The sequence below is a fragment of the Colletotrichum karsti genome (genome assembly GCF_011947395.1).
Source record: "Colletotrichum karsti strain CkLH20 chromosome Unknown Scaffold33, whole genome shotgun sequence".
Taxonomy (NCBI): Eukaryota; Fungi; Ascomycota; class Sordariomycetes; order Glomerellales; family Glomerellaceae; genus Colletotrichum; species Colletotrichum karsti.
The window spans coordinates 122,974-134,376 of record NW_024065933.1 but is presented as its reverse complement, the minus strand read 5'-3'; the positions used below and the strand labels follow the sequence as shown (position 1 = coordinate 134,376).

The window sequence follows — 11,403 nt, the reverse complement described above, 5'->3', positions numbered from 1 at the left end:
TTACCCCGGACCAGAGCTGCTCGGGGTAGTGTAACATTCCGTTGTAAGCCGGGCCGGCGATCCAACGTTGTTTACTGACCGCTTGCCCCTCTCTCTCCCCCAACACGCGAAATGGAGCTCAGCCGATGATGGGCAATCCACCCTAAGCTTATGTGAGCCTGCAAGGCATGCCACGGCGCTAGCGAGCAATAGTCTCGGAATACGATGCTTGGCCGCGATCGACCTACTTTAATCACCAGCTGGAGGGATGGAGAGAGAACCGTTGAAAAACGCCAAGCGCGCACGGGGCCAGGGGTTCCAATTGCCGCAGCTGCGGCTCTCGAGGTTGTGAGAGGTTGAAGTTCTCTAGCGCCCCTGAGGAAGAGCGCATTAGCGACGCCACGTCTGCGGCGACCGAGAGGGCCGCCATGTCACTGCTTGGCGATATCTTTCGTGCCCGGGTCGTATGTTCAGCTGAGGGGTTCCTGAACCGAACCACGGGGTTCGGGTTTCTCGTGGCAAGGCTGCGAATGTCTGTCATGGTCTCACTCACATATAGGATGGAGGTCTTCCGCCGGCCGTAGCATCTGTCGGACAAGGGTTTGCCAAGGTCCCCAATTCCTCCACCTCAAGCTCGTCAAGCAGAGCCTCGCAAGTATGGTGAACTTCAAGGCTCATTGCCTGCTGGCAGCGGCTCATGTAGCAATTGCTGCTGCTGCGTGCACATCCGACCTCCTCGTGGATGACCTATCCAACTTTTCCACAAACCGGAACAATCTAGGTTCCTGGACGTCAGGTAAGACTCTTCCACCAGCCCACAGCTTTCAGGCAGTGTCTTACTTTGATAGACGATGGAAGCATGACCAGCATCTCCGCGTCCGGCGGAATCCTCAGCTTCACCCCCAAAAGCGGAGCCTACTTCTACGAGACATTCCCCTGCCAGGCGATCGACTCGTACACTCATGTGCAGTTTGACATCAAGGCTCCCGCTTCGGGCGCGGCCTTGACAGCCGAACTGAACTGGGCCTCGAGCTGTTCGGCCACAACAACTACCACGAAGACGTCCTTTCGGGCTACGAGCCTCACTGGTGAATGGCAGACGCTGCGCGTTCCGTTGAGCAGCTTTGGTGGAGCAAACCTCGGCGCTGCAGTCTCCGTGGTCATTGGTTCCTTTTCATCTACCCAGCAGTGGCAGTTGGACAAGGTCTCGTTCGTGTGCGGTCAGAGTACGCGTAAGTTGCGAGTTTGCCGGTGTAATTGTCAGCCCACTGATCATATTTCAGCTCCTTCGACAACAACAACTAGCTCAGCATCATTGACCACCAGCCGAGCAGGTTCTGCGTCCTGCTCACCCCTCCTGGTGGATGACTGGGCCTCTCAGTCGCGTCTTGATTTTCTGGGATACAACTCACTTCTTCTACCGACTAATGATGATGATACAATGCAATCTGTCCTCGTGGACAACAACAACCGAGTGACATTGACGCCAAAGTCTGCTTCATCTTACTTCTACAGTCAGACCGGTTGTATAGACACCACGAAGTATGGCGGTGTTGCCCTCCGAATCAAGGCACCGGCTGGAACGACATTCAAGATGGAGCTGTCGTCCAAATCCACATGCGACGGCGCGTCATCAAGCTCAGTCCAAACGACAGCTCAACTGGGCTGGACCTTTGACGGAACCGAGAAGCTCTACAGCTTCCCGTGGTCGAAGTTCAGCGGACCGAGCCTGTTGAGATCGATCGTGCTCTCAGCACCCAACAATCCGGTCACCTTGGGTCCGTTGGCACTGTACTGTGGAAGCACTCCGAGCGCCTGGGTTGTGCCATCCGGTACCAGCCCAGCAGTCCCGACATCGACCGTCCCGGCACCATCTGCTACGGCATCACCCTTCGTGATCGACACTTTCAGCAACTCAGGCTCGAACTCCCTGGGATTCTGGCACGGCGGCGATGAGGTAGATCTCACATGGGGTACCAACCGTGTCTCTATCGTTGCCCCTGGCCCCGACTACGCATTCACCACGCTTGTCAGCGGTGGTTGCCGAGACATGCGCGGTCACAGTGGATCGTATTTGCACATCGCCTTCTCAGGCCATACAAAGTTCTCGGTGTCTCTGCAGCAGCACAACTCGCAGTGCAGCGATGCCGTGGCACCGTACCCCGAGACACGGGACAGTCTGGAAGCCGCCCGGTACGCGAAGGGCAATGATATCTATATCCCCATCTCTCATTTCAACATCAACCTGCAGCGTGTCACCAGCGTCGCTATCAGGGGGATCTACAGTACCGAGCCCATAGTTCTCACCAAGGTTGAGATCGTTTCGTCAATCCCCTCCGGCGTCAGCATACCCTCAAAGCTGCCCTCTGGCACCCTTGTCTTCCAATGCACCCGGCCCAACTCCTTCGCGTTCGGCATCGACGACGGCAACCCGCAATACGCAGCCCGACTCGCGCAAATCATCCGCGACGCCGGAATCAAGGTGACCTTCTTCGCCGTCGGCGCGGTGCTCGAGAACGATGCCACAGGCATGGCCAGCCTGTACAAGCAGCTGAAGAGCGAAGGCCACCAAATCGCGCTGCACTCCTACACGCACCCGAGAATGGAGGGCCTCACGACCGAAAACATCGACTGGGAATACAACGAAGACTACAGAGTCATGACCAACATGTTCGGCGAGAAGTCCAAGTACTTCCGGCCCCCGTACGGCGTCGAAGGCGCACGTATGCGTCAGCGTTGGGCTGCTGCTGCGGGAGGAAATCCGTACATCGTCAACTGGAGCATTGATGTTGAGGACTGGCTTTGGGCTGAGACGAGCACGCCCGAGAAGCAGGTCGATTCGTTCAACGCCGACGTGGCCAGGGGGGGAAATCTCGTGGTCATGCACTTCTCGTACAACACGACGGTGAACTACTTCCCAGAGTTCATCAAGCAGGCCAAGGCGACGGGGAAGCAGATCATGCGGATCGATCAGTGCATGGAAGATCCGGATGCTCCCCCTCTTTAAGGGTGAACGCGGCGTAATGCTGTGTTAGGAAGAGAAACATGAAACCTGCCTGTTCAGCTTCTCGCTCTTGTGTGAATGATGAGATGGCTATAGTCTTATTTATTAGTAATTATAATTGTTGACATTGAATCTGGTATTGCCAATACTGCCCGCTATAGCGACATCCGAGTTCCTGTTGAAGGCATACGAAGACCCCTTTAAAGGCAAGAAGGAAGGATTTATCTCTTGTTAAAGGTGAATTCTAGTTGTTAAAGGAAGCTACGATACGGCAAAGCTTTCAACGCGTTCATTCCTATTTCACCAATGTTGAACTCTCACGCGCCTTCCCTTATAAAAGACCGGGAGTGTGAAGTAGTTTTCTATTTCCTTGATAACTCCACTATATAAAAAGGCCTTCTCATACCAAACAAATTGCTTTTATCTTTACCCCAGCCACATCGATTGCGCTGGTCAGGCTTCCTGAAGTTGTCACTTCACAGGATTCTGATATCGGCACATGATTCGGTGAAGAGACGCAACTTGGCATCACCACTTCCGACACATATTACTTTTCTCGGAAAACGCTTGTGAGGTTATTTCCTACAGTTTGTGATTATCGACAATCTTGGCTTGCGAAAGGAGCAGCCTCAGGTAAATCTCACCAACCTCACCCCATAGCACCTTACTCACCTTTGGCAGCAACACAACCTGACGTCAACCACGAGAACTTGGGATTTAATCACGTCTCTCGAGAAAACCGTCTTCAAGTTAAGGCTTTGGTGTCGGACAAGCGAACTCTCAACATGGTTGGACGTCGCAACGCTCCGCGACGATGTACTCGCACAACATACACCCCATTCTTTCCGTCAATCAACGATAGCGATACATTTGAAGAGGACGGTAATAGTGACGCAACGACGGCCGGAAACCAAATTGTTCCACCAGAAAGTCCTCGCACAACATACCTTACATATTCTCCATCAACGGACGACAGAGAGATAACAATCGACAACTCCAGTGATTCCAATTCCGAGGAAAATGAAACGTCCGAGGACGAAAGTCCAGAGGACTGCATCACCGTTCGGCTAGGCGAACCCAATGATGAGGAAGCCTCAGACGCCGAAGAAAGGAGCGAGGAGAGCGTCAAGGTACCAATCCGCAGTCCAAGATCTCCTTCAGGAGCAATCTCTCACACCAAACAGAGCCGCATAGTCACATTGGGGACTGAACGAGCTCGCAAAGCCCTGGCAGAAAAACGCACGCTGGATTCAACGGCGATACGACGTATAGCCCCGGAAAGAGCCCCGGTAGCTCCTCAAACCAGGCAATCCCTGCGTCCGGAGCTTACACGTCCTCATACACAATCTTCGGACGTGTCAAGCAAGCAACAATCGCACAAGAGACGATCTCTCGACAGTCATGAATCACAATCCCGACCAAGTAAGAAACGTCCACGTACTTCAGAGAGACGCGAGCCGAGTGCGGAAACCGAGACCGAGGTCATCAGGATCACCGAGCCCGAAGTCAAACAGGAGAGTGACAATGATAGCGATATTCAGATTGTCGATGAACGACCGGCGCCAAGGAAGAATCCCAACAACAAACCAGTTTCAGAAAGCACGAGTTCATCCGCCCAAGCAAGTGTTGAGTTTCTCAAGACCTTTATCGCGGCGGGCAAATTGGACACTATAGCCCGTTTGGCGGTGCCTGTCAATCGGGAAGGAAACATCAAGGATTTCAGAAAGCATCTGGTCCTCACAGACTGCCGGGACCTGGACAAAGCAGTGGCAGACATCACAGACAACGATAATGCTAAGGCTCGCTTGATGGCGGCAGAGTACTTGAGTGAAGAGCTCATTCGGCGGTTGAGCTGATATGCATCCGTTGGCAACTGAGTAAGTTGATATTATGTGATTACTATTCACTCGATCGCAGCTGACTCGCATAAAGGAAAATTCATTCAAGCTTTCTAGAGTGTGTTGGAAGAAGAATCCAAGACAGTGGTTCAAGGATCGAGATCAGACAGGGCCTCAGCATTCGAGGAGGGCGGACAGACCCGACCGCGAGGAAAACCAGGCTAAAGTGGCCATTTCATACCAACACGAGAGCTTTAAGGGGATATCACGTGGAATGAGATGAACCTACTTGTAATGATTCAATAGCCAATCAGATAGTTAGAGCTCAACAAAAGGGATGGTGCGCTTAGGGGCAGAAAGAATGGAGCTTGCGACGTTTCTCATAAATAACACATGAATGATGGCGCTTGCAAGTATGGAAGCTCCCAAGTACTGTGGAAGACTGCATGTGACACGAAGGACAATGGCACAACAAGAATGAATGTGTCTGTCTGTCTGTTCCATTTTGCGGAACATATGAAACTTTATTCAGGTCGACCTTTCGACTATGATATTGTAATCATGCCACACGTAGTCGTTGCCAGCATCCCTCTCCCAAACAAAGCTATCGCGGTTGGCCATGTCCAAGTCGTAGGCGAAAGCAACCTTTGCCGCCGTCAGACGAATAGACTGCAGCGCCATCTCTCGACCAATGCACACCCTCGGGCCCACGAGGAAAGGTCGGTAGCTGGTCCGCACGTCATGCTCGAAGACGGTGCCTGGGCCATTGTCAATCCATCTGTCAGGACGGAACTTGTCAGCGAGCGCCCAGTAATCAGGTCGCCGCTGAATCGTCCAGATGTCCGCGGAGACGTTGACGCCCTTGGGCACGTAGAGACCGTCGATCATAGCTCCTGGAGAAATGCGATGGGAGCCTCGGCCGTTGATAGGCGGCAGCAAGCGAAGGGTCTCCTGGATGCAAGCATTCAGGTACGGAAGACGAAGGACGCTTTGGGCAGAGATGTCGCCGAGCGCAGAGTACGTGCCCCGGACCTCCTCCTGGATCTTTCGGTAGTGATCCGGCTCACGGAGCACGTGGTAGAAGAGCGCAGACAGAGTTGTTGCAGAAGTGTCATACCCGACCATACTTTGGAGCAGCCAGAAAGTCAGTCTTAAAGAGCCTCGGACGCGGCAGATGATTGGGCACTAACGCGAATAAAGCTGAGTTACTCAGGATTTCAGCCTGAGTCAAACCCGCAGATTCCTTGGCCGCCAGGATGGCGGTAAGGAAATCTTTACGCCCTCCTTGCCGTTCGATGCACCTACAATTTTACGTCAGAGAATCAGAGTCGGTGAATGATTTCCGGAGGTTACTTACCCTCGGAGCTGGTTCATCAACAAAAAGTTCTTCGGAACTCTGAAGATGTGTGGTACGATCATGACGGGAAGCTTGGCCAGACCGCCAAAGATTGGGATTTCCGTGAGGAATTGGAAGAGTTCGAGGAGCGGCGCACCCTTGCCGTAGGTGTACTTTAGCTTTTCGTAGGCACCTATTGTCGTGATTAGCTCCATGCGTGCGGAATTACGGCTCCGAGAGTTTTACTCATCTGGTCGTGAAGCAACGGCTCGCCGAAAGACAAATCGCCCACGATGCTCCAGATCATTCTGGAGAAATGATCGCTGATATTGATGCTTTTCTCGTTGTTAAGGGCCTTGCCCAAGGTTTCGACGGCCCTGCTGACGTGATGTTGTACAATGTCTTCTTGTTCCATCAGCGCTTTGGCGGTGAATGCTGGTTGCAAGGCGGTTCGTAGCCGCTTGTGTGCCGTCTTGTCGGTTGTCGTCAATAGGTTTGGCGCAGCCCAAATGAGCTTTGCCAGTAGTGACTCGATTGTGCCCTGCTTCGTGAAGTGTCCGCCATTGGGTCCTGGGTTGTGGATCGTCTTGAGGGCATCTTCTGTCGCGAAGGAGAGTTCGTTGGGACCGATACGCACAACAGGCCCTTCATCTCGACAATCAGCCCATCTTCAACTGACGAGTCTCAGGAACGCCGAACTTACCATATTTTGCATGCACCTGTTCAATGTCATTGTTGAGTCTGTGACCAGAAACAGACTGGATGAGCCAAATCTACGACGAAAGTTAGTGGCAGACAAAACCAACGCGTGTGCGCGACCTACAGGCGATATAGCAGCAATGAAGGGGCCCTTCACATGAGCGATGGGATGGAAGAAGTAGTTGTAGACTGCTAGAAGAAACGGTACTCCAATAACCTAGTTGAAGATAACAATGCTAGTTAGCGAGAAACCATGTTGGTTGATGTAATATCGACTCTTCCCTACCACTGATATAGCATATACGGAAATCATTCCCCATGAGAGACGATCGAATGACGGATACAGGATCCAAGGCAGCGAGATCACGTCGATCTTGTCATGTTGAAAGGGGCTTGTTGCTGCTTCCATTTTTCTTGATTTACATCAATGAACTATTCTCAGTGTGTAATTAGTTTCTTCCTCAACTAGTCTCTGTCAGAAATATTCATTTAATCTTCTATGCTAGCTTCGAAGACAACATTCGAGGAATCGCAAAAGCCATAGTCTATTCATTGTCTTTTCCGCCATCGGCTACTCCCGGTAGCAGGCAACGACAGCTGTCTCTTCCGTAGATGGTGCTCTCTGAGAACCTGACAAAAAGGGACGTTTCCCGCTAACGGGGATTCCTGGCGGGAACACGAAGGAGCTTCGGTGCTCCCCAATTCGAACTTCCCAACTCCCATAAGCCCTTTCTGGGCTACTCCGAAAGTTTATCATCTCATATTCCAAGCCCGAAGTTGTCGCATGTAACCTTCGCGCGAACGTTTCGGGCGGAGATTTCGGTTTCGGTTTTTACCACAGGGTCAATTCCCTGCCTCAGCTGCTGGAACGTGGTCTCCATGAAACAACAAGAGGAGATCAACGAAGTCCGACTGACAGAAATGTCTGTTCCTACCCAAAATTTGCCGCCGAATGCTGCCGTAATATCCGTACATTCTATTGAGACGTGAGCGGTTGCCGCGCGCTATCGGCGTTGGTTTCCAACAAGTCATGGTCGGACTTGAGAGTTAACTGGGACTTGTTCGATGGGGACTCGATAAAGTTCTGATTCTACAAGCCATCACCTATTGACGTTTGCCGGACCGGAGAATTTACAATGGCTTTACTATCAGCAAGAGTCTCCCACCGGCGATCAACTACCGACAGTTGCTGCATACTAGGATCAACAGCAGTCACCCACGGGTTCAGGATTGCTTACTCGGTAACGGTTGTTTGGTTCACGTGCACGTGTAGGTACGTTCAAGCTTAAACGGACTTCAGCTGCCTAAGCCACGAAGCATCCCTCTAAATCATCACGTCTTTGAGTACGGGTTAATTTTCCGTGATAGATTTCGGTTACTGAGGTTAGCTCTTGTGCTGTAAGGATTCTTTCAGGGCTTCTTGTATTACATGCCGAGTGTCGTCACATTCTGAGATGCCTAGCTGAACATTGAATCATACCCCGATAACACATGACTCGACCCGGCCGTTGCATATGTCGGCTAACGTCCCCGAAGAGGTCCGGAGAGCTGGTTTATCTTGCATCCTTCGGCGCCTGCAGCTAAACTTTAGATGATAGCTCGCGTGTTTTGACGCTGAGCTCCCAAAGCTCGCGCCATGATCCATGAGAGTGAATAATTCCCGTACAACCAGTCTCTCCCCCACGACCCGAGTGAACGTGCATCTCCCGGCACCAAGGTCCTGTCACCACTTGTCCCCACGCGGGATACCGGCACAATACAGCCAATGACAATACCCTCCGACGACGTATCCTGTGTTCATGGCGCCATTTTCCGTCCGCCAGACTGTGATGTTATCGGCAGTATCCTCAGGGGTCTGGTTTCAGCTGAAGCTCGCGGTAAGGCTGGACTTCGCTGGACCTTTCCCCTCGAAATACGGACCCTGACTCTATGCAGACGAACTCTATTATCGCCATCTAGAAGAGTGCCAACCGTCGGATTCCGTGGATACAGTCGCCCATTTGGGGGGACTGAAAAACCTTCTTGACGGAGCCTACCGCTACGCTCTGCAAGACGAGAGCTTCTTCTTCACCGGCCAGGGCCATGGTGTATTACATGCAGAAGAATGTTCCACCAGATTTCCGGCGATGCTGGTAGCATGCCACTCCCTTCACCGGTCAACCTCGGATAAATCTTGTTTGCTAAGGTTTTTTCACACATCACAATCTGCCCCCTCAAAGGTTACGGCAAGATTTCTGCGAACCGTTCAGGGTAGTGTTTGATGACACCCAATAACTATGAAGGTGCCTTTCCCAATGAGGCCTCAAGTCACTTAAACCTTTCTAGTCCAGACGACGAGAATTCACAAGAACTTTTGGTAATCTTAACACCGAACTTTCGAAAGCCACCACATCAGCCTTATGATTTGCTCCTCCTGAAGACTGATCGGCAACTATCCCTCGTTCTACTGGACCGAAAGCAAAATGTTCGGCACTTTGATGTATGATTTACAGCACAACGAGCCTACGTTCATCGAGAACAATCCCGAAGCCGTCATAAACCGAAACCGACGAGGCAAGCCGCACATTGCATGCGAATTCTGCCGAGCGCGTAAGGTAGGTATGAAGTCATCTAGACTGCACGCCCGGTGCTAACCTGTGAATCTCGCAGCTTCGGTGTAACGGGAATCCGAACGGTTGTGATAGATGCAAAACAGCCTCCAACGTCTGCAAGTATCCGACCAACAGAAGTGTTATCCGAAAACGAAAGGAATCAAGTGCCTCGGTGAAGGACATGCCTCAACAGCGTCCTTCAGCTCTCGAAAACGCCACAACACCGCGCTCTCCAGCAATCTCGGACCACTTCAAGATAGATCCAACTTTGATGGTGCAGGTGCGAAGTCAAGGTGTCGACAATACTGTGGCCTTGGGCCAGTTACAACAGCATAACCCCCTCCCTAGCCCTGCGATGGATCTCCTGCAATGTCCGACCGACATGCTTGGTGATTTGTCGAACGGCCAGGACGAAAAACACGAACAAGATCAGATCGACCAGTGGCTTGCATCGTGCAGCTTGTTGTCTCCAAACGGGACAATTGAGATGTCGAACTTCGAGGCAGGAGACTTCTGTACGAATTGGCAAGATACTGGAAAAGAGACGTCATACTTCGATAACACGGAAGATAGTGGTGATGACGGTGCGAGCTCTCAAGGGACTCAGCTCGAAGACTTTGATATGAATGGTTCGTAACATGACGACTTTCTGTAACAATAACTAACTAAATAACCAGATACCAACGAAATTATTGACGATTCTTCTTCTACGCCTTGCCTGTCGGCCTCGAGTTTGGATATGCTATTAGATGAGAACTTTCCAGCAAACACAAGCAACGCATTGCCAGACCCACCCACTTCCAGCAAGTCACAGCCAAGCCGTAAACCGACCCCGGTGTCATACAGGATGTCTGCACCGGCTACGAGTCCGATGACCGCCCTACTGGAAACCGCCGAGAACACGTTCAAGAAGAAGAGCGAGTGCCGTTGCTTACGGCTCGCCGCACACCTTCTAGAGCAACTCGGAAACGAGGGAGCCAACACGGAACAGCCCACGATGGACGGACTTCTTAATTGCTGCAGAGAGGCGATCAAGGGCTGTGACTCGATACTGAGCTGCAAGTTGTGCAAGTCGCGGTCCGAAAGCATGATGCTCCTCGCCATGGCGGGGCAGTATCTCAGCAACATTTGCGAAAAGACGGTCAGATGCTACGTGGATGTTGTACAACAGACGCAGCCCACAAACCCTACAGCTGGTGGCGCGTCCATGTGGTTCAGATCGTACAAGATCGAGAGTGCGTCTGAGCGAAACCAAGTTCTCAGGTGCCTTGTCACAAGCCAGTTGACAGAGTTTTGTCAACTAATCAGCAAAATCAAGGCACGAGTTGGGACAAGGAAAGCACATTTGGCACCGCTATTGGGAGCGGAGCGGAAGATTCAATGCATGCGGACGATGTTGATGCAGTGCGAAAGTCATAGAGGTTCAAGAAGTGGCAGCAGCGACTCGTAGCAATTAGCATAGACCAAATATCTGGACTCACGTTATCAACAATTCCGAGGACTTCGCACTTGAGCTGTCGTAATTCACCCACCGGAATCGACGTGGTGATCCCTGCAGAATTGGTTTTGTCGGTGCATGCAGCTGCATGTTGCTGATGGTCCGGGATTTGAGTTCCAGGTTTGAGACGAATGCGTCGTGAGCTGTACTGCGTAGTATTCCCGTCAAAAGCTTGAGCCTGTCTTAACTTTGCTCAAGCAATGGGAGCCGGCAGGGTCATGCCACTTCATCTCCTGTAGTATCGATCAGATCGAACCTTCAGCAGGAACCCAGGAACTCTGAAGTCCACCACACCACCAGCCTTCGACCTCCCATGACCGGGGCAGTTCCATCACTTTGCAGGCCAGGAGGCAGTAGATGATTACTTCATTAGGCAACAAAGTGAGAACCAATCACTATGAAAAATGACCTGATGATATGCCGCAAGCCGAGATCAAAAGCATGTATGAGATTTTCGT

General features: G+C 51.8%; 2 protein-coding genes across 2 annotated transcripts; one reads left to right on the top strand and one right to left on the bottom strand.

Annotated features, from left to right (window-relative positions):
* Window positions 1-636: 636 nt before the first annotated feature.
* On the top strand, window positions 637-2,986 carry CkaCkLH20_09301 (putative polysaccharide deacetylase; the record flags this gene model as incomplete). The annotated part of the gene is made up of 3 exons (XM_038892016.1): window positions 637-775; window positions 828-1,211; window positions 1,263-2,986. The coding sequence occupies 3 exons, from the start codon at window positions 637-639 to the stop codon at window positions 2,984-2,986; spliced, it is 2,247 nt and encodes a 748-aa protein (XP_038742599.1).
* A 2,363-nt stretch (window positions 2,987-5,349) lies between these two features.
* Window positions 5,350-10,087, bottom strand: CkaCkLH20_09300 (cytochrome P450 3A19; the record flags this gene model as incomplete). The annotated part of the gene is made up of 7 exons (XM_038892015.1): window positions 5,350-5,947; window positions 6,012-6,122; window positions 6,179-6,350; window positions 6,404-6,802; window positions 6,861-6,930; window positions 6,981-7,073; window positions 10,001-10,087. The coding sequence occupies 7 exons, from the start codon at window positions 10,085-10,087 to the stop codon at window positions 5,350-5,352; spliced, it is 1,530 nt and encodes a 509-aa protein (XP_038742598.1).
* Between the last annotated feature and the right edge of the window lie 1,316 nt (window positions 10,088-11,403).